We start from the raw sequence: 27,520 nt of genomic DNA, 5'->3' as shown, positions 1-27,520 counted from the left end.
AGGCCACAGTTTGCATTCACTTGGAGAGGCATCCAGGACACCTGGAACCGATTGCCCCACGGGTGGAACCACAGGTCCACCATTTGCCATGGACTGGTCCATTCTGCACTGGAGAAAGGTGGGGCTCCAGAACACCTGCAGTACATTGATGACATCATTGTATGGGGGGATACAGCCGAGGAAGTCTTTGAGAAAGGAAAGAAGATAATTGAGATCCTCCTGAAGGCCGTCTTTGCCCTTAAGGAAAAGAAAGTTAAGGGGCCTGCAAGGGAAATTCAATTCCTAGGAATAAAATGGCAAGATGGGCGTCGCCACATCCCAATGGAGGTGATAAACAAGATAACAGCCATGGCCCCAACAACCTCTAAAAAGGAGACTCAGTCTTCCCTGGGCGCTGTGGGGTTCTGGAGGATGCACATCCCGGACTACAGCCTGATTGTGAGCCTTCTCTACCACATAACCCGTAAGAAGAACAATTTTGAATGGGGCCCTGAGCAGCAACAATCCTTTTAACAAATTAAACAGTAGATTGTCCAGGCAGTAGCCCTCGGGCCAGTCCGGGAAGGGCAGGTGGTTAAGAACATGCTTTACACCACAGCCAGGGAGAATGGCCCTACCTGGAGCCTCTGGCAGAGAGAACCTTGGGAAGTCCGAGGCCGACCTCTAGGCTTTTGGAGCCGGGGATACAAAGGTTCTGAAGCTAATTATACACCAACTGAGAAGGAGATACTGGCAGCGTACGAAGGAGTTTGGGCTGCCTCAGAAGTGGTCGACACTGAAACACAGCTCCTCCTGGCACCCCGACTGCCGGTGCTGGGGTGGATGTTCAAAGGAAAGGCCTCCTCCACACAGCATGCAACAGATGCCACGTGGAGTAAATGGGTTGTGTTTATAATACAACGGGCTCAAGTAGGGAACCCCAGCTGCCCAGGGATACTAGAGGTGATTACGAACTGACCAGAGAGCAAAGATTCCAGGATGTCACCAGAACAGGAGGTGACACGTGCTAAGGAGGCCCCACCATATAACGAGCTGCCGGATGAGGAGAAGTGATATGCCCTGTTCACTGATCGGTCTTGTCGCATTGTGGGAAAACATTGACGATGGAAGTCTGCTGTATGGAGTCCCACACGCCGGGTCACTGAAGCTGCTGAAGGACATGATGAATCGAGCCAGTTTGCAGAGGTGAAAGCCGTCCAGCTTGCTTTGGATATTGCTGAGCGGGAAAAGTGGCCGATGCTCTACCTCTACACTGACTTGTGGGCAGTGGCGAATACCCTGTGGAAATGGTTGCAGTAATGGAACCAGAGCAACTGGCAACGTAAGGGTAAAATCATCTGGGCTGCTGAAGTATGGCAGGACATTGCAGCCCATGTGGAAAACCTCATTGTGAAGGTGCGCCATGTGGATGCCCATGTACCCAAGAGTCGGGCCAGTGATGAACATCGACACAACCAGCAGGCAGACCAAGCTGCTAAGATTAGAGTGGTTCAGGTGGACTTGGACTGGCAGTGCAAAGGTGAACTGTTCATAGCCCGGTGGGCCCATACAGGTGGGCTTGAGATTGACTGGTGGACCTCACCATTGACACCATTGCAGAGACAATCCACAGATGTGAGATGTGTGCTGCGATTGATGGCTGAAATATAGTTATGGAGAGGCATGGCAGATCGACTACATCACACTGCCACAGACCCGCCACAGGAAGCGCCACATGCTCACAATTTTGGAAATAACCACTGGATGGCTGGAAGCTTACCCAGCAGCCCATTCCACCACCCGAAACACCATCCTGGGCCTTGAAACCCAAGTCCTGTGGCGGCACGGCACCCCAGAGAGAATTGAGTCAGTCAACGGGACCCACTTCCGCAACAACCTCCTAAATGCCTGGGCAGAAGAACATGGCATTGAATGGGTCTACCATATCCCCTACCATGCACCAGCCTCTGGGAAGATCGAGAGCTACAATGGACTGTTAAAAACCACATTGGGAGGTGGGACCTTCAAAGACTGGGACATGCATCTAGCAAAGGCCACCTGGCTAGTCAATACAGGAGGATCTGCCAGTCGAGCTGGCCCGGCTCAGTCAAAACCTCCATGTGCTGTAGATGGGGATAAAGTCCCTGTGGTGCGCATGAGGAATATATAGGGAAAAATGGTCTGGTTTAGTCCTGTGCCAGGCAAAGGTAAAGGCAAACCCATCTAAGGGATTGCTCTTGCCCAAGGACCTGGGTGCACCTGGTGGGTGATGCAGGACAATGGAGAGGTCCGATGTGTACCACAGGGGGACTTGATTCTGGGCGAGAACATGCCGTGAATTATGCTGTGTCTTTGTAAATTGTTATTTTTTTATTGTTAACTGCTAAATGGCAGCTGGACATGACGCAGATGGTATAGAATAAAGGGGTGGATTATGTCCTGGTTCAGCTAGGATAGGGTTAAGTTTCCCCAGCAGAGAGGGGGAAGGGATCTCCAGCCGGGTTATTCATACCATGCTCACGTCAGGTCTGGTGCGGGAACTTTTTCCTTGGTAGTCTTGGTGGTGGGGAGCTGTTCCGTGACCATTTCCGGTATTTCTCTGTATATCGTTTCTCTTGCTTACTGTTGTTGTTGTTTATTGTTGTTATCATTGCCACTGTTGTAGATCAGATTTTTTTATCACACTGTTGTATTAAATTTCTTCTTATTTCAACCCAGGGTTTGTGCGTCACTTCCAGCCTGACCGGCTGAGGGTGGGGGAGGGGCAACAGCAATGTGCTCTCTGGTCCCGGCAGGTCTTAAACCGCCACATTAGTCCTGACATTATTCATTAATGTAAAATGAGTATGAAGAAAATGTGAATTATTATTTGTAGTAATTCTTGACACTAGATATATGGACCCATGGTGATAATTCAAAGATTTTATGGATGGAAGGCATAATTCAGATATTTAGAATCCCTACTGAAAATATTGACTATTGAATTTGATGCTTTGCGCAGGGGTCATGCCAGAAGTACGTTTACTGGAAAAGGACACCTAGTCAAGAAAAGTAATCTGTTCCAACGTAAGATAGTACTATAAGTCCTGACCACTTTTGCTTTATTTTTCTGAGAAAGGTATGATGTGTCCTGAAATACAAGTAATGCAGAATGCAGTGGCTTCTTTGAATATTTGTGCTACACTTGATCCAGATATAAAGTTCTGATTTCTAGTGAGATGGTTCAACGTCAGAGAGAAATATGAATATTCATTAAATTCCATTGTAAGAAAAGCCTGCTATTATGTCCAGATTTGACTTTCAGTGACTCAAGATAGATTCATTGGTGGGAGGTGTCAGTAATGGAGGACAGTTCATGTGTCACACATCATCTTTCTGGAGTGTAATGGAAAACTTTTGTAGATTTTTGACTGCAATGAGTGGATGAATCTTTATCTACAGTACTCTTTCCAGTCACAAAAACCAGTTATTGATGCCAGTGACTCTGATTATTTACCAGATACAAAGTTCTTTGACCAGTCAGAGAGTTTTAAAAGAAACTTGGGATAGCATAGCAACACAGATCCACAGGAGGAGCTTGTACTAGACAACTCCTAGAGTTAGAGGAATGTGAGTAAAGAGGGAGGGGTTTCTGGGAATAACTACAAGGAATGAGATATGGAGAAAATCAGGACTCCAGTAGTGGAAAAAAAGAATGGATTAAGAGACCCTATGCATCCCTATGGTCAATGATACATTTTTTCATATACCTCAGTTGGGAAAATTAAATAAAAGTTCTTCACAACATGAAAGAAATGCCTATATATGTATATGTATAATCTATATGCATGCATTTAGATATGTATGGCCTACAGCCCTCCCTATCCTGACATATATATATAAAAGTTTTCTGATTGTTAATACTTGACAGTTGCAAACTGTGCTACCTCTCCCTATTGTTTTGTGATAAGAAAGATTACATTTTGATACAGGCTGGGAAAATGTGGTCCAGGTCACTGGCTTCTGATGGTATATATTTATTGGCTAGCAAAAATACAGTACGAATATCTGTTGAAAAGAGTATCTACTGCTGAGGAAAATGGGTCGTGAAGATACTTTGCCTTTTTCATTACAAGGCAATATGTACGTAGGTAGAAAAACATCCCAGAAAGCTCCAGGCAGTCTGCCCTCGATATGTATACTGAGATTGTGACAATGACTGGTTTCTGAATGTCTTACCAAGCTGCATTGCACTCATCTTCCTTGCTGCCGCTTGTGTTGTTGCAAACACAAAGTCCACATTTAAAGCAGCCATTACTGAGTGGGTTTACAAATGATAAATCACAGAAATTTTGTAACTAATATACTTGACCCATTGAAGTAGTATATTTAGATGATGTTATCTACCCTTAAAAATTACCTGTAAGATAAATAATGAAACCTGTGCTCTACAGTTGTTTGTTACTGCATTTAGCTGAAACTACAAGGTATGTGCTTAAATGAAACTGAAATCCTGCCAATTGTGTACATATGAAGCACCTATAACTTGTTCATTAATGTTATTGATGAGCTTTTAGTGCTGTATGTCTTTCTACCTATGATAATATTATATAACTCTAAACTTAAAGGTCTTTTCCATTCCCTCATTTTCCCAGAGAGTTTTATTTAATTTCATTTTGCTTTGAGTGTTTTTATTTCTTGATTCCACTAAACCTTTTAGTAATTTGGACAAATTTTTCTGCTTGCTTTAAATCAGTAGTGTAAACCAGAGGTGTGCAAGCAACCTAATGAAAGGCAGCTGTCTGATATTGTATCATGCATTCCTAGTCGCAGGTATGATCACAGTAGAGTAAGAAATAGTTTTGTGCACTTTATGAATTGGGTATGATCTAAGCCAAGATAGTCAGGGCAGGACTGATAATTGCTACTGGAGGCAATAGCTTCCTTCCTTAATAGTTGCTTCACTGGATGTTAAAGGTTTGTTTTTCACTGGAATAATTTGCCTGCCTCAAGTTGTTTGTGTCTCCAAAAAATTATCAAAATAGGGCTTGAGGCACCAGAAAAAGAGCTGGTAGATGACGAATATTTGCAGTACAGTTCTTGGTGAATTTAAGTTATACCATTTTGAAGACAGGATTGTTAGTACAGTAGTTTTAAAATGAAGAAACTTTAGTGAAAGATACCTGACCTGCAATGACCAGAGCAGCAGTCTCATTTCAGGATACAGAAATATGTAACAAAATTTAATATGTGTATTAAATCTTCCAGTACGATTCCAGTTCTTCATATGCAATTTCAGAGACTCAAGTGTGAGACAACCCAATCCATAGCATCATCATGCTGTTTCTAATGCTGTTCACTATGAATTTCTCCATTGTTACTGAAACCATTTTTAGACTGCAGTTTTCAAGATGAAGAATTCTGTGACTTTAAGTACCGTAACAAAGATAACATCTGCCTTTCAGAAAAAAGCAACATTAACAACAAAAACTGTTACCTGCATGTTAGTTTTTATAATTGTAAGTTTTGGAAGTAGCTTTTCCAGTTCTAGTTATGTGTATAGTTGCAAAGAATTCTGTTAAACAGACTTAATTTTAAGCAATAGTTAATGTTCTGTCTTGAAACATAACACTTGGTGCACTGCCAGCAGAAGATGTCCTGAAGCAGAATTTCTCTTATTACAGCCAAAACAAGTGTCAGATGTAATCACAGTATGTAGAGGCTCAGTTATTGTCAGTGATCCGTTCATAGATAGCTCAGGTCTGGCATGCTTCATCTAGTGGTGGGCCTGTATTTGAAGCATCAGGAAAGTCATCCAGTTAGCCATCTCTTTGATAGTGCATTGTAATTCACAGAATCACAGAATCATCTAGGTTGGAAAGGACCCTGGAGATCATCTAGTCCAACTGTTCTCCTAGCACAGTTCCTACCTACAGCATATCCTTAAGCTCCAAATCAACACCTCCAGGGATGGGGACTCCACCACCTCTCTGGGCAGCCAATTCCAACACCTAACAACCCGTTCTGTAAATAAATGCTTCCTAATATCTAGTCTGAACTTTCACTGGCACAACTTGAGGCCATCCCCTCTTGTCCTGTCATTTTCTTCTAGGCTAAAGAGGCTCAAACCCAGCTCTCTGCAGCTTCCTTTCAGGTAGTTGTAGAGGGTAATGAGGTCTCCCCTCAGCCTCCTCTTCTCCAGACTAAACAATCCCAGTTCCCTCAGCCGGTCCTCATAGGACATGTGTTTCAGACCCTTGACCAGCTTTGTAGCTCTTTGGACATGGTTGATTCACTCTATGTCCTTTTTGTAGTGAGGAGCCCAAAACTGAACACAGTCATCAAGGTGCGGCCTCACCAGCGCCAAGTACAAGGGCAAGATCCCTTCCCTGTCCCTGCTGGCCACGCTAATCCTGATACATTGTTATGTTTGTAAAATCAGGTTATATAAGGAATAAAGATAGTAAGTTGTTGTATAAGGAAAAGGATAAATGGCTGTATTTCTAAAGTCTCTCTTCCCAATCCTTCTCATTCATTCTACCCAGTGCGCCGGTCCAAAGCTGCAGATGAGGAAAGAAGCCACAAAGCACGCAGAGCCCGGGATGAATACCGACGACAATCCTTGCGTGCCATCCAGAAGGGAAGAGTGGCTGGCCTGAGTAATTTGTTCCGGGGGACAAGCCTGAATAATGATCAGGAAATAAAACTGAACAATAGTGGAAGTCCTTTGCTGTCTCTCTCTGCAGCATCCAGGTTGGTTTGTACTGGAGTGACTTTGAAATAGCTTTCTGTTGAAGTGCTCCTTCTCCAGTCCTCACCATTTTAACAAGTTCTTCTTCAGTTGCTGGTAATTTCGTCTTGCTCTTTCAATACGACCAGAAAAAGAATGTTTAAAGAAAAATGAAAACAAATTGAATACTTAATGTAAACTAAATGCCATTTATTTTTTAGACAGGTTTCTTAGAGTTCAGAGAGAGAGAGAGATGAGTCCTTCAAAAGTCAGTATTAGATTAGTATGCAAGACTGTGATATGGAGAAGTCAAATGGACAAATTCTTAGGCAGTTCTTAAGCCTCAAGCCTAAAACTGCCTGCTGCTTTACAGCTCTTTAAAATATTTTACAGAGAGCTGTCCTACTCCTAAATTTCAGAGGGTTTAAGGTATTTTCAGGCAAAATCAAGTGTCTTTGGTGTTTATTCATCTGACTATTTAGGAAGCACCATGAATTGCAGAAGAGGAAAGAATCCAAACTGGCAGATGAGTGCTAACAAGTTGACTAATCACTCTTCTCCTCGTTATTTCTTATACCATTAATATGGCTTCATGTGGCAATAAAGGCAATTTGAGCACTGTCAGGATGGTAGCATTAAAAGCTGAAAAAAAAAAAAGTCCCAATAAACAATATTCAGGCTCAGAAAGGAAAGAGTCCCATTACATTGTTTTTCTTTACCAGTCAGTGTAGCAGCAGAGAGAATCAGTCCCTCCTTGTTTGGAAATGTATTCTGATTTGACAAGTTCTTTGCTCTACTGCATTGAGACACAGAAACCCTCCAGTTTCTGTGGGAGCCAAAACTCCCAGTTTCAGGAGGAATCAGAATTTCACTCTCAGAGACAGCAGGATCTTTAAACTTACCATCAAATCAACTTGTCAAAGGAATTCTCTCATTATTTTCCAAACTACTTAAAGTTTTCTTCAAACTGAAGTAATAAAAACACTAATAAAAGTGGTAGATTTTGAAAAAGATGGTCTGTGTCTTTGACCTCAGGTTCTGAGCTTCTGAGGTGAGGTTATTTACTATAGAATTTGGTGGTGCTAGGCATGATCCTTTTCAAAAAGGGCCTGAAAAAAGAGCTGAAAAATATTCCGATTGTTATCCAGCTCATGTTCAGCACTATCTGTCTGTTTCTAAGCTATGCCTATACTACAAAAAGCAGGCAGTATTTATTTTTCTTATCTGCTAAGGCTCCTCTTTGTCTGTTGTCCTGGTTCAGCTAGGATAGGGTTAAGTTTTCCCCAGCAGAGAGGGGGAAGGGATCTCCAGGCAGGTTATTCATACCATGCTGATGTCAGGTCCAGGCGCGGGAGTGTGGGAACATTTTTCTTTGTGGCTTTGGTGGCGGGAGCATCGCGAGTGAGCTGTCTGTAACCATTGCGGTATTTCTCTGTATATCTTTTCTCTTGTTCACTGTTATTACTGTTTACTGTTGTTATTCATTGCTACTGTTGTTGTTCAGATTGTTTATTATGGTGTTGTATTAAATTTCTTCTTATTTTAACCCGGGGTTTGTGCCCTACTTGTGTCCGAGGATGGGGGAGGGACAATGGCAACGTGGTCTCCAGTCCCGGCAGGGCCTAAACCAACACGTCTGTCCATGTGAAGATATTGTGAAGATATCAAGACAAATAAAAGTTGCTTTAAACATGTACTTTAATAATAAATGTACATAAATGTATATAGTTGTCCTGATTCAGCTAGGATAGGGTTAAGTTTCCCCAGCAGAGAGGAGGAAGGGATCTCCAGCCGGGTTATTCATACCATGCTGACATCAGGTCCGGTGCGGGAGCGCAGGAACTCTTTCCTTTATGGCTTTGGTCATGGGAAGCACGGGGCTGTCTGTATCCATTGCAGTATTTCTCTGTATATCTTTTGTCTTTTTTACTGTTATTACTGTTTATTGTTATCATTACCACTGTTGTTGATCAGATGGTTTATCACACTGTTGTATTAAATTTCTTCTTATTTCAACCCGGGGTTTGTGCCTCAATTCCAGCCTGACTGGCTAAGGGTGGGGGAGGGGTCACAGCAACGTGCTCTCTGGTCCCGGCAGGGCTTAAACCACCACAGCCTTAATTGGCGCACCAACATGGGGCACAAGAGGGCTGAAATAAGAATAAAAAGGGACAGACCCTGACCAGAGTGTGATAGAGCAAGCTGTTGGGTGTAATTTTTCTGTTTGTATTTGTATTTGTTTGATAAGAAAATGTTTGCAATGCTGGCCCACTTGCTTGCGTGGTGGGGCTGGATTTATCTTTATATCCAGTGTATTATCCCAGTAGTGGCGTTTGTTATCGGTGGAAAATGTATAAAGGGTCTTATGTTGTTATACGGGCTATTGAATGCTTATAATGCACTTGTATCACTGGGGGGGGGGGGGGGGGGGGGGTGGTACCTGTTTGCCGTTTGGGCTTTTGTTAGGGGTCTCACCCCCTCTATGGGCGAGCCAGGGGAAGAGATCCTTTCGGCTTTGGGGAGTTTCAGTTATCCTTGGAGACTGCAGGCCAGTGTGATCATGGCACAATGCTTTCTGAATGCCTGCCTGATTTTGGTTTTGGCCATGCAGCACTTCTCTAACAATAACAGTGCCCGGAAACCTGCCCTGAGGTCAGATAATAGTGAGTGGCAAGAGGTGTGGGAAAAGATGGGCAAAGGCCCGAGTCGGTGGGTACCTCCAATGTTTTGGAATTTCACACCCAAACAAATGCAGAGCTCTGAAAAGCTGATGGAGTGCTTAGAAAGGGTGTGCTACCAAGCTGGCAAAACCCAGGAGACACAAATCGCTGCGATGTGTTGGGGACTTGCCCATGCCTACCGTGTCCTCTTTAGTACCACCCACGGCCCTCAAGGGGGAGAAAAGGCTACAGAACCTGAGAGTGAACTCACTGAAACAGTATCTGGACTGGGGGAAAAGGCAGAGCCAGTCTCAGTTGCCTCCACCAGCACAGCAACTGAGCCAGAGAGCCAGCCAGTGCCGGTATCAGTCGCCCCAATACAGAAAACAAAATATACCAGAAAGTCAGCTCGCAAAGTGGGGGATGGGGATGAGCCAGGCCCATCACAGGAACAGGAGGAAGGGCCAGTGGTGATCGTTCGATCTCTATCCCCAACTGAGTCGCGACATATGCGTAGAGATTTTGGCCACCTGGAAGGTGGAGAGATTTGCACCTGGCTGCTCTGATGCTGGGACAATGAAGCTAGTGCTTTTGAAATGGAGGGGAGAGAGGCCAAGCATCTGGGATCTTTGGCCAAGGCTGCTGGCATTGATAGGGCAATAGGGAAACAGACTCAAACCCTCAGCCTTTGGAAGCAACTCCTGCTCAGTGTAAGGGAGAGGTACCCCTAAAAGGATGGTAACCTATGTCAGATAAGCAAATGGGCCAACACTGAGAAGGGAATTCAGAATCTCAGGGAACTGGCTGTGTTTGAGATGATCTATGGTGATCTGAATAATGAGGAGTCACCCATGGACCCAGATCAGGCCCCTTGCACACACCTGATGTGGCAAAAGTTCCTGAAGAGCGCACCAGAAACACACTTGAAAGCACTGGCAGTAGTGTCCTGGTGGACAGACACCCACACTCAAACAGTGGATGGAGTGGTAGTTGGCAAGCTCCGGCAATATGAGGGAAATCTCCCTTCATCTCAGCATTCCTGGGTCTCAGCTGTGGAGGAACTGTCTCAGAGGGTCCAAGAAATGGAAGAGGACATGTCCTATGTACCACCTGCACGGGCTAATGTCTCAGCCATTAGAAGTATACATTTCCCCACCCAAGAGAAAGGCAGCAGAAGGTACACACCACGAGACACCCTGTGGTTTTTCCTCCGCGACGATGGAGAAAACATGAGGAGGTGGGATGGACAGCCCACTGCCACCCTAGCTGCACGAGTAGAGCAGCTGAAAGGGAAGACCATCACAAAAGGGGAGTCCTCCAAGAAAAGTGCAGATCCAGTGTCCAGTCGGAAATCCACCAGACAGAAGAGAATGGCCAACGTTATGTCTGACCCTCCTGAGTGGACCAGTAAATCATTCTTTCAAGAAGTGAGTGATGCTGAGCAGGATTAGAGGGGCCCTGCCTCCAGCCAGGTGGAGGAAAGGGATAATCGGATTTACTGGACAGTGTGGATCCGATGGCCTGGCACGTGAGACACAGAAGAATATAAGGCTTTGGTGGACACTGGCGCACAGTGCACCCTGATGCCATCGAGCTACAGTGGGGTTGAATCCATTTGCATCTCCGGAGTGACAGGGGGATCCCAGCAGCTGACCCTATTGGAAGCTGAAGTGAGCCTGACTGGGAAGGACTGGCATAAGCACCCCATTGTGACTGGCCCAGATGACCCGTGCATCCTGGGCATACACTATCTCAGGAGAGGGTACTTCAAAGACCCAAAAGGGTACCGGTGGGCGTTTGGTGTAGCTGCCCTGGAGGAGGTTGAACAGTTGTCCACCTGACCCGTCCTCTCAGAGGATTCCTCAGTGGTGGGGCGGATTAAGGTTGAGGAGTAGCGAGTGCCGATTGCTACCAGGACGGTGCATCGGTGACAGTACCGCACCAAACGAGATTGCCTGGTCCCCATCCATCAGCTGATCCGTCAACTAGAAAGCCAGAAGGAGATCAGCAAAACTCACTCACCCTTCAACAGCCCTATATGGCCAGTGAGAAAGCCTAATGGTGAATGGAGGCTAACTGTGGACTACTGTGGCCTGAATGAAGTTACGCCAGCGATGAGTGCTGCAGTGCCGGACATGCTAGACCTCCACTATGAACTGGAGTCGAAGGCAGCCAAGTGGTACGCCACGACTGACATTGCTAACGCGTTCTTCTCCATTCCGATAGCGCCAGAGTGCAGGCCACAATTTGCGTTCACTTGGAGAGGCATCCAGTACACCTGGAATCGATTGCCCCAGGGGTGGAACCACAGCTCCACCGTTTCCCATGGACTGGTCCATACTGCACTGGAGAAAGGTGGGGCTCCAGAACACCTGCAGTACATTGATGACATCATTGTATGGGGGGATACAGCCGAGGAAGTCTTTGAGAAAGGAAAGAAGATAATTGAGATCCTCCTGAAGGCCGTCTTTGCCCTTAAGGAAAAGAAAGTTAAGGGGCCTGCAAGGGAAATTCAATTCCTAGGAATTGTCGCCACATCCCAATGGAGGTAATAAGCAAGATAACAGCCATGGCCCCACCAACCTCTAAAAAGGAGACTCAGTCTTCCCTGGGCGCTGTGGGGTTCTGGAGGATGCACATCCCAAACTACAGCCTGATTGTGAGCCCTCTCTACCATGTAACCCATAAGAACGGTTTTGAATGGGGCCCTGAGCAGCAACAATCCTTTTAACAAATTAAACAGTAGATTGCCCAGGCAGTAGCCCTCGGGCCAGTTCGGGAGAACAGGAGGTTAAGAACAGGCTCTACAATGCAGCTGGGAAGAATGGCCTTACCTTGAACCTCTGGCAGAAAGCATCTGGGGAAACCAAAGACCGACCTCTAGGCTTTTGGAGCCGGGGATACAATGTTTCTTAAGCTAATTATACACCAACTGGGAAGGAGATACTGGCAGCACATGAAGGAGTTTGGGCTGCCTCAGAAGTGGTCGGCACTGAAACACAGCTCCTCCGGCACCCTGACTGCTCGTGCTGGGCTGGATTTTCAAAGGAAATGCCTACTCCACACAACATGCAACAGATGCCACATGAAGTAAATGGGTTGTGCTGATAACACAACGGGCTCGAATAGGGAACCCCTGCCGCCCAGGGATATTAGAGTTGATCACGAACTGGCCAGATAGCAAAGTTTCTGGGATGTCACCAGAACAGGAGGTGACACGTGCTAAGGAGGCCCCATCGTATAACGAGCTGCCGGATGAGGAGAAGCGATATGCCCTGTTCACTGATGGGTCTTGTTGCATTGTGGGAAAACATCGATGACAGAAGGCTGCTGTATGGAGTCCCACATGACGGGTCACTGAAGCTGCTGGGGGACAGGGTGAATCGAGCCAGTTTGCAGAGGTGAAAGCCATCCAGCTTGCTTTGTATATTGCTGAGCGGGAAAAGTGGCCGAGGCTATACCTCTACACCGACTCGTGGGCGGTGGCAAATACCCTGTGGATATGGTTTCAGCAATGGAAACAGAGCAACTGGCAACGTAAGGGTAAAACCATCTGGGCTGCTGAGGTGTGGCAGGACATTGCAGCCCGTGTGGAAAATGTCGTTGGAATATGCGCCATGTGGATGCCCCTGTACCCAAGAGTCGGGCCACTGATGAACATCGACACAACCAGCAGGCAGACCAAGCTGCTAAGATTAGAGTGGCTCAGGTGGACTTGGACTGGCAGCGCAAAGGTGAACTGTTCATAGCCTGGTGGGCCCATGCGACCTCGGGCCACCAAGGTAGAGACGCAACCTACAGGTGGGCTCGAGATCGAGGGGTGGACCTCACAACTGACACTATTGCAGAGATCATCCACAGATGTGAGACGTGTGCTGCAATCAAACATGCCAAGCGGGTGAAGCCCCAGCGAAATGGAGAGCAATGGCTGAAATATAGATATGGAGAGGCCTGGCATATCGACTACATCACACTGCCACAGACCCGCCACAGGAAGCGCCACGTGCTCGCAATGGTGGAAGTAACCACTGGATGGCTGGAAGCTTACCCTGCACCCCACGCCACCGTTCGGAACACCATCCTGGGCCTTGAAACCCAAGTCCTCTGGCGACACGGCACCCCAGAGAGAATTGAGTCAGACAACAGGACCCACTTCTGCAACAACCTCCTAAATGCCTGGGCAGAAGAACACGGCATCGAGTGTGTCTACCATATCCCCTACTACGCACCAGCCTCTGGGAAGATCGAGCACTACAATGGACTGCTAAAAACCACACTGAAAGCACTGGGAGGTGGGACCTTCAAAGACTGGGACATGCATCTAGCAAAGGCCACCTGGCTAGTCAACACAAGAGGATCTGCCAGTCGAGCTGGCCCGGCTCAGTCGAAACCTCCATGTTCTGTAGATGGGGATAAAGTCCCTGTGGTGTGCATGAGGAATATATAGGGAAAAATGGTCTGGTTTAGTCCTGCGCCAGGCAAAAATAAAGGCAAACCCATCCACGGGATTGCTTTTGCTCAAGGACCTGGATATACCTGGTCGGTGATGCTGACAATGGAGAGGTCTGATGTGTACCACAGGGGGACTTGATTCTGGGCGAGAACATGCCGTGAATTATGCTGTGTCTTTGTAAATTGTCATTTTATTATTGTTAACTGCTAAATGGCAGCTGGACATGACGCAGATGGTATAGAGTAAAGGGGTGGATTATGTCCTGGTTCAGCTAGGATAGGGTTAAGTTTCCCCAGCAGAGAGGGGGAAGGGATCTCCAGCCGGGTTTTTCATACCATGCTGACATCAGGTCCAGCGCGGGAGCGCGGGAAGCTTTTCCTTCTCACTTCTCCGCGAGCGAGCTGTCTGTATCCATTGCGGTATTTCTCTGTATATCTTTTGTCTTGTTTACTGTTATTACTGTTTATTGTTATCATTGCTACTGTTGTTGTTCAGATTGTTTTATCACACTGTTGTATTAAATTTCTTCTTATTTTAACCCGGGGCTTTGTGCCTCACTTCCAGCCTGACTGCTTGAGTGTGGGGAATGGGCAACGGCAACATGGTCTCTGGTCCTGGCAGAGCCTAAACCAAGACAATAATTCAACTTCTCACACCTAACACTGGTATGGTAAAGCAGACGCATATCTAAAATGTTATTTTGCCAGTGACCTGGGATGACAAGGAGAAGATACACTGTATGTTGTTTTTTACCACTAGTGTGAGACAGATTTTTTTGCCTCAAGGGAACGTGGGTGCAGTGTTATGTCTGAGTTTTTCAGCATGAAGCATAGCTCCGATAGTTCTTGCCTTGCCTTGCCTTGTCTTTTAAAAGTCACATGAAACTAGTATTATTTTTACTTGAGATCTTTCTTATAAGTTCTATATAGTTTAGAAAGATTCCGTTTGATTTTTTCCTACCATCTTTCATATTCTGCTGAGTGTTCTCTTCCTGATGAAACCTTTTGGCCTGCTTACTTTTATTCTTTTGCCTACTGTGTTTTGATATTCTTTTTTTTTTTTTTTTTTTTTTTTTTTTACTTTTGTGGTTGTATTTCTTTCTTCCTGTTCTTACTGAACAAGACCAACCAGTTTTGTGTTTTCAAAACTAAACTGAACTACAGAGAAATGAGTTAAGAAGACAGAACGGATTGTAGGGCCGTGGAATTTAAAAGGTTTATTGGTTCTTTATAGAAAATATTCAAAAACAGAAATAAGAAACACATATGTAGTTTGGTGTTTTTAATGTGTGTCTATAACTGAGTTCTCACTGTCCTACTTCACTCATGGTTGTATCTTCAAATTTTATGATGAATATCAGCCAGATCTACTCACATGTGTTTGTGTAATTTATCAATAACTGTTACAGTCACTGTGGGCTTCATCACTTGAGAATCAATCACTAGTTTTAGCAACAGTAATGCAAGCTGAGAGAAGGACTCAGTTGCATATCATCAAGCAGGGAACATCTATATTTTTGCTTTTATTCTTTTTCTAAAGAGCACCTTGCTGTCCTGAATTGCAGAACCCTGGTTTTGAGGGTTCTTGATTATCTTGCAAATTAGATTAACACTGTTTTATGACTTCTGAGCTGACATTCTAATTTTAGTAATAGTTCTCCATTACATTGTCTAGAAAAACACAATATTAACTGGCAGCTCCATGGCAGGTGGAATAGGAAAACTAGAAGCATGTAGCCAGCTACTGGACTGGGCACTGTGAATTATGTGTCTCACCAAATGAAAGTGAAATTACAGTACAAGTAGACATACCCACACTAGCCTTCATCCTGCATATCTAAAGAAGAACAATGATGAAGATCTGGTAATTTGTGCTAACAATTTGAGTACCCAGAAACCCATGGGATTTAAAACTATGCAGAAATCCATTGTAAAACCTCCCTTTTACTACTGTTAATAGCATAAATGAGATTGTATGCTTAATTGAAATGCAGTCATACTTTCACTCAATAGAATATACCTTAGTCCTTACTTGGGGAGTAGCTGGATGCATTGCCCACATATTTTACCTGATTTGCCTCCTGCTAGCCAAAGTCATCTAAAATGCATAGAAAGTAGTAGAAACAGTAGGTAGGGAATACAAAGGGAACATAAGAATTTAAATAAAACATTCCCTCTATCATGATCAGTGCTTTGGATATACAACCTATTATAGCTGATTCTGATTTAGAATTTCTTGCCAGTGAAAAGGAGTAAACTCTAAGCAAAAAAAAAAACCCAAAACTTTGCTTGTCAATATGTACATTGGAATAAAAATGAAGTGGAAATGGAAAGCTGGCTGAAATGTCCATTGCAACTTTTGTGACAAAATGTTTTCCAGTTTAAGTTCTGTGCTTAAGAAAATGTTTGAGGTTCCATTACAAATGTAAAATCAAAATATTCTGGTTTCCATAAAAACTCAAAATAATTTACAAATTTTAAAAAGTTAAAATTGTTCAGTAAGCTGTACTGAACAGCAGTTTTCCTGACCATTTTGTAGCTTTATGGTTTTGTAATTATATAAAAAAGAGACTAATATTTATATTTTCTCTTGTTTTCATACACTGCTGATTCTCTGTGTGACTCTTCTGTAATTATTTGCCTTTCAATGCAGTAACATCTGGGAGCGTCCTTCTAGACCCTTTTCCCGAAATGTCATAATTCGCTGGTTCAAAGAAGAGCAGATTCCTCGACGTGCTGGCTTTGAGAGGAACACCAACAGGATTGCTCAATGGTTTCATGGTAATATGCTGATCCTTCACTTCTTATACAATTGAGCTGCAAGCATACACTCAGGCAAAATAAATCTTGCCAGCTTTCATCATGAAAAGAAAGTCTACTGACACAGTGAAATCTAGTGCTTGTTCTAAAACAAGATTCTGCATCATTCCTATTATTAGCATATGATTTTCCTGTTTTCTTTTATCTGATTAAGTAGACCTATTTGTGACTCATGTCACCAAAGCATTTTTCAGGAATATTTTGGCCTATATATACTTGTTGTAAAATAGAAAGCCAAACAGGAAGAATGAGACCAAGACAGGGTCCAAAAGACAGGACCAAGACAGGACTCCAAAATAAACTGGCAAATACCATAGTGATATGATTACGTGGATGACTGACATTCATGTTTCTGCTTTACCTGATTTGCAAGAAGGACTTAAACTCATGTCTGTTTAATCCCTATTGTACTTTTTAAACCGGGGTAGCATTTTTTCTTTCTCGCTTTCTTTTGCAAACAAAAATTATTGAAAGGTGTTGATTTTTCTCAGAAGGACTTGGGAATATATTAATTTAGGCAGTTTTAATGAAATGGGGAAAACAATTTTTGTTCAGATCCATGATTTGATGTCTCATGTGCTGGAGTTCCTAGCATCTCCGACGCTTTTGCTCTGTATAGCATTTGCTATGCAGCTGAATCTTTGATATCAAATTCACAGGTAAACGTATTATTTTTGTAGGTACTAGCAATGATCTTTGTATTTGCTAAACATGAAAAAAAGAATTCTGGTTTAAGCTGACATAATTGAGGGACTGGAAAGACTTTAAAGTTAAATCTCAGTATTTTTTCATTGCTGCTTTTGCTGAGACTGATATTTCAAAGCACTAAGCTGACCATGATCCTTTTTTCATGATTCTTTAAGTGTAAGATGAAGTTGTGTGGCCGTTCTAAACTGAACCAGGCAAGGAAGATTTGGTTGAAGATTTCAGAACAAGTTTAATATTTCATATATTTCAGATTTCTTTTTATGATATACAAATCCTCAAGTGTTCAAAGACATCAGCAAGCTGCTATTTCATTGGCTTAATTAGTCAAAGACACTGAAGTCAATAATGAATAGACTGTAAATGCTACATGGTTAAATTTTTTATGAACAGTGATGCAAACGGGTTTTTTGTTTTCTTACAAAAGACATTTAGTGTGGTTTCTTTCTGAGAGGCAAACTGATTAAAATTTCATCTGTGAAAATTTTTCAAAAGTATTTTCAACCATGATCTTTCTGTGTGGTCCAATGGTAGATGTTTTCTGTTCTGTGGGAAGTTTACATCCGTATAAATTGACATGAATAGTTATAAACATAATTCATGCCTTAAGAAAGCGTCTGGGCTTGAGCTAATACCTCTGTAGACTTTTTCCTAACTTCAGTGGCTTTTGAATTAGTCTGTTACTCACTGTAAGAATTGAGGAATACATTATTTTTTTTTTAGTTTCTCAGATCATGCTGTTCATATCTTAAGAAACTGTGACTATCCAATGACATCTATAAAAGTGAGCAAAGTACTTCATTTGTCCTCCTCCTACTCAAGAAGCCTGACAAAGATAATTAACATAGATTCCCAGCACAAAGTTCAGTGCTTTTCTTTGCAGACCCACACAAATGCTGCTTAGGTATGTATTTGTCTGGTTAGCTGTTTTAGCTTCTGCAGCTCTGGTTAGATTCATCGTAATCCTTAGTGAACAACTCAGCTGCCTTTTAACTCTTCTGGAGTGGTGGAAGCTAAATATCAGGTTGTTACAGATGCAGTAGTCAATGTTTGGTAGTGTTAAGGGGTGTCTGTGTTACATTTTGTAATGTAGACAAACTGAGGAAAAACAGACAAATAAACAAGAACAAAAATATTAGAAAGTATTGACATGCTTGAACTTTTGTTTTGTTTTGGTTTTACTTTTTTTCCAAAAGAGCCCCACCCCTTCTTCATTGAATTGGCCTCCAATTTGGGGGCCAGAGGAGATGGGAGAGGGAAAGCAACCAAAAAACTTTTGATCCAATTCTATCCTTTATTTGCTTCTCATTAAAATACAGATTGTGACTTCTATTGTATAGTCCTATTTAGGATCTTCTGTGTTATTGTATTCAGGGAACTAGCACATTTATGGTTTTTTTGTGTGAACAAAAATACAGCAGAACGTATCTGACTTGTATAAGAAATTGGTATTACAAATGAAAGCCATTCTGCAAAGCCCAGGATCATGGCTAACCACTTGAGCCAAAGGGGCAAAAATCTAATCAATCATTTGGATGGGTGGATGTTTCTATGTGGAAGGAACTGCTGCTTAGTATTTTATGTTGTCTAGTATTATGATGACAGGTTCTTAAAACCTTGAGTATCTCTCAAAACAGGTATAATTAAGTCCTTCACATCCTTGAGCAACTTGTGTATTTTCTTATATCCCAGTTTCGGACCATAAATGGGAGGATAATATTGTGCCTCACATTAAGGGTTTTTTTGAACGCAATGCACTAAGAGATCTATTACAGCAGTATTGAAAAGGTTGATATTAGTTTGTTACAAAATTACATGTTTTTGCCAAGGTCAATAGACCTTTGCTTACCTGCTTTGACTTTCATGTTGCTCAGCTTTTTAGCTAAAGTTAAGCATTAGCCAGTTCACTGTCCTCAAATTGTACTATGGAATATGACATTTTCTAATTATACAGAGATGAAGGTTTGAGACAGATGTGTTTGGCTAAAATAAAGAAGTCCAAATAATAATGCAAAAATGTTTTTACCTTCATGTATTTGGCATATTTCCCACATTAAGTCATGAAACTGACCTGGATTCTGTTTTAAAAGACATATTGTCCTGGGCATTTTCATGATATTTGAAACAGGGTAACATACAGCATATTTAAAGTACCTGAAGTTTTCCTTTTATCTTCATTTGAAGAATCACTACAAAGTGTTTCATTTGAAATGGAGTGGTAAAATCTGTAGTAAAGTCTTTTCAAATCTGAACATTTCCTTCCTTATTCACAAAAAGCTCCTTCTTAAACGAGTATCAGGTTCAACTTCATCCACCTCTACTTGTATCTTGAAATTATAATCAGTTATCTGAACTCCACTACCATGGTTTTAGTTCATTTTGAATAGGCTTTATGTTTTCATGATTAAAAAATTAACATGTTAAGGATACAAACTGTACTGTTCAGCTGAATTTTTGATATAAATTCTATAATTTTTTTTATATGTTTGAGTAATAGATCCTGGCCAAAAATTAGATCATTTACCCCTTCATTACAGGATATTTTTTTTAAGTTTGTAAAGAAAAAAGATGTTATTTAAAAATATTTTTAAATGTTATTATAACCTAAAACCATCTTTAATCCCTTCAGAAACCATTAAATTAGATGATCTTTACTTCATTTGGATTGGGAAGCAATGAACCTTTTTTTTTAAGTGGCTTATGCTCATTTAGTGGCCACAGTGCAATGATGCTCAGTTCTCAAATTGCTAAAATAAAGGAGAGTCAGAGCAAGCCATTAAGGTGTCACTGAGACTATCTTGGTGTCTAATATGTTTTGTACAAAATCCAGCTGTTTCTTTTGTGTTATTTAATAGTTGCCTTAAGTTTGAGTGAAAATAATTATTTTCACTATGAAAACTAAGAAATAGGTCTAAGTTTAGTTAAAGGTAAATATCTGACTTCTGATAACTAGGAAGTTAATAATCATATTATGTTTTCTTACCTGCTAATTGATAAACAGAGGCAGATGAGTCTAACTTACAAGTGCATCCTAATGTTGTATCAAGATGTATGGAACTGTTTCGTAAATCTGAATTTAAAACATGCTTTGCCAAGATCTCTGTTGCTGGTACATTTAAAAACTGTGAAGAAATTTGGTGTTTAGGATGGGAGGGGAGGTCTGTCTCTCAAAGGTCTAGAAATTGAGACACTCTCATTGTTTCGGCCAAGTTTTAGCTTTGATCTGGAATTTTCTTTTTAAACCTCTGTGTGAACCATGACAAATAAAGGGAAAGTTACCAGCCTTCCCTCTATGTTGAAGTGTTTTGCCAAACTCTATCATAGACACTAGCAAATTGTAGTTTTCAGTTTACTGCAGGCATAGGACACTGGGAATAGAATTCCACATGGCAACAAAACTAAAGGCCTCTTCCTCCCGTATTTAACAAAAGGATGCTGGTGGCTGAAACAGATAATATTTCCATTTGTCTGATTTATCTTTCATTTGCTCTTTAACTTTTCTCTTTTGCCTGAAATCTGTTTTAGCATTTTTTCCATTCCCACTGTTTTGTCAGCTTGTTTTGTTTGTGTGTTTGTTTTTGTTTTTGTTTTTTTTTTTTTTTAACTTCACATGTTAGACTTTTTGGTCTTACATATTCTGTTCTGCATTTGGTTATTTTCCATTCAGAACATAGGAGAGTGTTGCTGTTTGTAGGGGGGTACGTCTGAGCTCTAAATATTTCCCCAGCATTAGTTGAGACCAGCGTTTTATGACTTCTGATGTTATTTATCTATGATATAAAAGGAATCTCTCAGATGTACAGTGAGTATAATGGGATATGACAAAGTGAGGAATTTATTCATTGCCTGTCTGTATGTTTGCTAAGCACCTACTGTAGCACTATCAGGTCTCTACTTGCCTTCAGGTTGAAAGGAAAGTTCAGAGACTGATATCACAGACCTGGAAACATGAGGTAGTTGCCCTAAAGGCTCTACCTTCAAAATGTAATTTCAGTATCCTGGTTCCTATTGTGGAGAACTATTTTATCAGAGGAAGTCAGGTGGCAGTGCAGTTACTGGTTAAGGGAGTGGCAAGTGGTGAAGAAGCCGATCAGAGAAAGCTGAAGGATGGCTAGAAAAATGCTGAGAGAAGAAGCAGCTGAGTAATCCCTGAGGTCAGGGGAGCCAGGGAAGACAATTTTCAGTTTAACAGGGTCAAATTATTTTGCATATGTTGCAAATGTTTATATATCAAGGCTCAATTCCAGATGGCTAATATTGATTTCAAAAAGAATCTTGTTTTCAGGAGGAAAAAGGTCTAGCAGACCTAAATCGAGACAATGGTTCTGCAAATCAGATGCTCTCAAGAAAGAATTCAAGATTTAATATTTCTGAAAATTACTAATTTTGAGTCCTTGAACAGCAGTGGCAATGCTGGGCATGTTGGTATAGCTGAACTGTGAGAAATATAAAATATAGCTTGTACTGTAATATTTTCTAAGGAACACAGAAATGGCAGTGGTTTGGTTTGAAAAACATCTAGCAGTGTATACAGTTTGCTGCTTTGAACATAAAACCACACTTTTTCTTCTGCTGTTGAAGAAGAACCTTCCAGTCATTCAAAAGATGCGTGTTAGGAAGATAAAAAGCAAGTGCTGTAAATCCAGCAGAAGTACAGCCTTCTTGAAATTAATGATCTATTTTCTAATTCACTGCTTTATCATTATCTAGCTTTTACCTCTATTCATGAGAGTTCACAGACAGATTCTTTGATTAAGTAAACTGAGCCCAAGGGTCTGGGATTTCTTTTTCCATTCTAGTATTGTTGATGGGGTACTTTGTTGGGGAAAAGATACAAGATCTTGTTAAAAATCTCCTGAATTCATTGAGAGCTTTTCCACTGTCTTCCACAGATCTCTAAAGATGCCTAAAAAAAAATAGCTATATGCAAAGCTTGGTATCTAAAACATCCTGTGATTGGGAAACATCTGGAATGAATCAGAATTCTTGACTCAAATGATAAAACCAGCTAAAATAAAAGTTGTCAGTTACAGTGTCCCTCTTATCTTGCACACATTTGCAGGACAGCTGTGTGTCTCTAATTTATGCACATAAATGAAGAAGGAGAATTAGCAGATTTAAAAAGTTACAGAATATAAAAATTTATTTTGAACTATTATCTGGGAAAGATTAAAAATATTTTCAAGATGATAGATTTAGAATAAACTATGTCTTACTCTCTTTATCAAAAAGGTGGATTTTTCTGTTTTCTACTCTGCCAGCCTGTTCTCAAAGAGAGAGGGCTGACGCAGTTGTGATCAGGAGTTTGAATATCTGTAGACATTGTGACTTGTGACTGCTGCAGGGATACACTCAGATCAACACAGGCTGATAGTTATTGCCACCTGTTTGATTTAATGTAAAACAAGTACCCCAATCTGTGGATTTCTCCAAAAACCATTGTTAGGAATGTTACGTTTGCTGGGAATCTTGGCAGGAAGAACAGATATGGAACAAGTTTGGACCCCAAATTATGCTCCCATCATAACCCTGCATTAGAAAATGGGTTGAGGCATCCTGTAGGCCTGAGTGAGGAGGATGCACTGCTGTCACCCTTATTGTCCCTGTTCTGTTGTTAAACAGGGCACGTTAACTTCCAAGGCTTCTTAATCCTGTGCTTTTCATCACCACTGAATTCAGACACAGAGATGAATGATATTCATATCACAGTGGTTATGCAGGATGAGTGAGAGCCCTCTGTTACATTAAAAAAAGGGGTTGCTAAACACCGAATGGGACAAATCACACTGGAAAATCTGTGTCTAGCATTTAAAGGATTGATGATATGGTGCTCTCTGGTTTTACACCATGGCCTTTAAATAGTAATAATACTGTAATTTTACTTTACTTTGAAGTAATTATAAATCAGTAATGTGTATAACCTACACATACAGGTTTTATTTGGGCACTATACACAAACCAGTTTGTCCTTGCAGTTTTATATATATTCTCCATGGATATATATTATCCATGGGTGGATTTACACACAGTTATTAGAGCCATGATCATCTGTTTTCTTGCAGTGAGATGGAACGCTATTTTTTTATATTTCCAGAATGTATTCCTATCAAACATCTACTGGATGTTCTGATAGTATTTTTCAAAAATGTTTGGAGTTAAGTGTTTAGATCCTGTGGTAGATTCTGCTACTTGATTATGGATGTCGCAAGACAAGTCAGACCCATAACATATGACAAGACCTATATAGTTCATCAGCTCTAAATCAGTTCTCAGCTTCTTCCTTAAGAAGTGAGGGGTGTTTGCTGTTTTCTGAGAAATAAGATGATCCTTCATATACTGAGTCATTCCACTTAGGTCATAATGATTGTTTCAGTCTGTCAGTTCTTTTGAAGGCTTTGCAATTGTCTTTATAGTGCCTTTACAGTTCCAAAGTGTCTACACAGACAGGTTATTAGGAAACAAAATACATGTTTTAGACTCATGGCTCTCCTTGGAAGGGAGCAGAAGTATCAAAGGGAGGTTATGTGAGCTGTATCATGCTGCAAGGAGAAAGGAAGCACAAAGAACAGGAGGGAAACTGTAGAATGAGGCAATTGAATAATTAATGTAAATAGGCTAATTGCTAATGTGACATGAGCTATCTTATTCTTTTACAATACATTGTCCTTGACTGCTTTTTAACTAGAAGCTATATTCTAGAGATTAGGCATGTTCTAAAGATAAAAGGCAGCAATTTTTTCTGAACAGGTGTTGTAGACACTGAAAATGAGATATAATAAAGAACATGTGACCCCAAAGGTGAAACAAGTTTGGTGAAGTGTTAATGGTTTCGTGGATACAAACAAGTCAGGTGCAGTGCCCATACAGTGCACTGCTACTCAAAGATTAAAAAAAAAAAAAAAAAAGGAAAAAAAATCATTTCAAGTTCCAGTTTGTGCCACAATTCTTTGCATTTGTGAAGAATATGCACCAGCTTATTCATAGATTTTACTTCCATGTGAATTTACTGATCTCTTAATGAAAAAATATTTTGCTATGGAAAATCAAATTGCTTTATTTAAAACACTTCAAGGTAATCTTCTCCATGTGCCACTATTAGAGCATGACATAGTGAGCAATTATGATTTCATTTAATAGGCCATCATGGTAGCTTAATGTATTTACCTGTAATTTTATATTACAATTTTGTGTTCTGTCTCATTATTGAACTGGACCCTATGTGAATACATTTCTCTATTACTGCAGCTCCTTCAGTAATCATTTCTTTATAACATTACATAAAACAAAAAGGGAGGTATTCCTGAACAGAAAGCTCCGCTGTTGGTGTTTGGAAATGAAGAATAATTTATAAAAACCGAGTGATATAAGAGCATGAGTTATTTGGAAGAAATCATATATAAAGACTTGAAATGAACCCCTTATAAAGATAATATTTTATATAAATATATTAAAGAAAATTATTTTATATAAATATTTTAAAGAAAACATTAGAATCAAGTAAAAAGCCCTGACATCTGCAAAGGTTGTTTATGCTAAGACTGGAAGAAATTATGATGACTATTTATGGTGACCAAAGCGAATTCAGAAGGCCTTGTTCATCTTGTTCCTTTGCCTGTACACTTAAAATAACATGCTTTCTGTTTTACGGGCTTTCATATATATTTTCTTCATCTTATGCTAGACTAAGTCATATGTATTATCTGCACTATTTTCTGTTTAAAGCACAGCAAATACTTGCAGACCCAACATCAGAAAATTTTACTGGTTTCCCAGCAGATGGCCTTCTTACTGCTCCTTCGGCCTTGCTATGCAGAGTATTGAAGTTGCCATCCTATTGATCCAGCCTCAAGGCAGAAGTTTACAAGTTATTAGTTTGACAGGTCGTTTGAAATAATGCTATTTTCCTGCTAAGCAAAACCAACTCTCTCGAACAGGGTATCAACAGGTACGGTGTGTGGTCATGCAGCGGGGAGAAGCATGTGACTGTGCAGAATTATGTTTCTGGTTTAGCTTAACTCCTGTCCACCCAGTTAGGAGCAGACTGTGACACTTAAGCTGCTTTTACAACAGGAGATAAACAGTAGGAGATTATAGTAAATTCAAAGGGAAGAGGTTTCTGCGAGTCTGTAGGCAGAGTAGGTATGTCTGTACATACTAGTACCTGTATGTACAGCTTTACCATGTAATGCTGGTATGGAGGCAGAATGGAGTGTGGGAAACAAAAATTTGCCCTTCACCTGCAGAAGTTAAGGGAATTGACAGCTCCTCCTTCCCTCTTGGATTTCAGAAAGGTCAGTTCTTTCTCCTGGCCTTTCAGTGGATGGGACTGTCAAATCACTCATGAAATTTTTAAAGAGGTAAAACTCCCAAAAAGCTATGCATATTAGCACACTGATAGCAGTGGCTCTGGCTGGATCATACCCTACCTCTCTATCCAAGCTTAGCATCTGTAACATAATACACAATAGTTCTTAACCCATGACAGGGAGGACTCAGATCTAAATTGTACATAATTCCACAGAACATTATGCTACTGCTGTTACCACTACTTCTGACAATTAAACACAGCGTGGATCTTTCATGGGTGCATGTGGCTATTGTAAATTAGTTTCAGTATGCTTGATAACAAGAATCTTTTATACTTGCAATAAGCTACAAACATTTATAGATATTTCAATCCAAGATACAAGAAAGCAATAGTTCATTGGTCATGGTACAGGGCTCCCTCTCCTTATTTTCTCTCTTAACCATGCTACTGTTTACAGGGTAGGGATGGAAACTTTGAGAGCTAAAATGGTGGCAGCAACAAATGATTCTGCACACTTTTTGTGTCCAGATTCTCTTGTGTAAACTGGAATAGTTCCACTGATGAAATGTAGGAAAAATGAAAGACTCTTAATGCCAGAATTTGTATTAGAAATTAAGTAAAAAGTCCTGTTTGCAACTTTTTCAGAACTTCATATGAAATTTGTCCCTCCATTGAAGCCATTTTTGTTTACTAAGTAGTGGCTTTAAACAACTAATCCAGATTATCCTCCTGTGAGTCTGAGTCTACCTGCTAGTTTACTTACCATAATTTCAGTGCTGGTAGGAAATGAGGCTATTAAGTGTCTGGTTTTTAGTGGCTTAGCTGAGAACTGGGCCAAACCCCAGAGGATGTCCAGGACTGGATCATTGTAAGAGCTGCACATGGTTATTATACTGCTGCTCATTAGGCATGAACTTTTTACTATACCAATGTTATTCTCATTTGACTTTCAATTTTACTTCAGTGTCTGGTTAACTTTATTGAGTGATTAAAGGTAACTTTTTCCCCAGAGGAACCGTACACTAAATCGATATGAAAGAATGTTACAAGCAGCTAGAAGGCACTGCAATTAACAAAGTTATCTTAAAGTTCCCAAATCTAGCCAAGTGTGTGATAAGAAAAATTAGTTATCAATATTACCCCTAGATTTATTTTTCTTTGAATTGGGTAGAAGTATAGTTCTTACGTACTTAAAAACAAACAAACAAACAAAACAAACAAAAAACCCCACAATCAGTTTTGTATAAATCTATCTGGAATTGCTGTTTTAATTTTAATATGACAAAATACTCTGGATATAGCATGATTAAATTTATATCCCTTTTATCAATAAAGTTCTAATGATTACTTGATTAAAAAACATGTAGAAAAATTTCTTCTAAGATCAATGATGTCATCTGGAAGATTCTCACAAATGTAAATAGATTTCAGATCTGACTGCTAATGTACCTAAAAATTTTTGTATTCTTAAACCTTACACAAATGGAATATATTTGAGGCAAAAACATTTTCCTTCACCTATGAAAAAAGCATTAAAAACAAAGAACACAATATATTTTCTGCTTAGTTATTTGTTGTAACATCAGCTGTAAAATTTGAATTCCAGGGCTCCATGTCAATTTTGACTTTTTATTTTTTCTCCTTCTATTGAGTGAGCTCTGCTGACAGCTGTCATTTAGGTTTATGAAAAATGTATCTTGACAGCTTCTTCAACACCTATGAGATTAGTGTTCTGTGTAAGCTGTAAGATGGGTGTGCTTTTGAAGACCGTCATGGGCACTTGTATTTGTATACATGTAAAGTTTCCATATTTTTTTTTATCTATTAATCTAGTTATAAAAAGAAGAACGGTTGATCATTTATTTTTGAGTGTAGGATGTACTTTTG

The 27,520-nt window shown here is 40.9% G+C and overlaps 1 protein-coding gene across 1 annotated transcript in view; it reads left to right on the top strand.

Annotated features, from left to right (window-relative positions):
• Positions 1-27,520, top strand: part of SH2D4B (SH2 domain containing 4B) — a 94,837-nt gene that overhangs the window by 29,308 nt on the left and 38,009 nt on the right. The window contains exons 5-6 of the mRNA XM_074907088.1: positions 6,504-6,711; positions 16,454-16,581. Of these exons, the coding sequence (XP_074763189.1) occupies positions 6,504-6,711; positions 16,454-16,581 (336 nt within the window). The remainder of the gene's footprint in view (positions 1-6,503; positions 6,712-16,453; positions 16,582-27,520) is intronic.

This window comes from Athene noctua, chromosome 5 (genome assembly GCF_965140245.1).
Source record: "Athene noctua chromosome 5, bAthNoc1.hap1.1, whole genome shotgun sequence".
Lineage (NCBI taxonomy): Eukaryota > Metazoa > Chordata > Aves > Strigiformes > Strigidae > Athene > Athene noctua.
The sequence above is the reverse complement of the archived record's forward strand: the minus strand, read 5'-3'. Positions and strand labels throughout refer to the sequence as shown.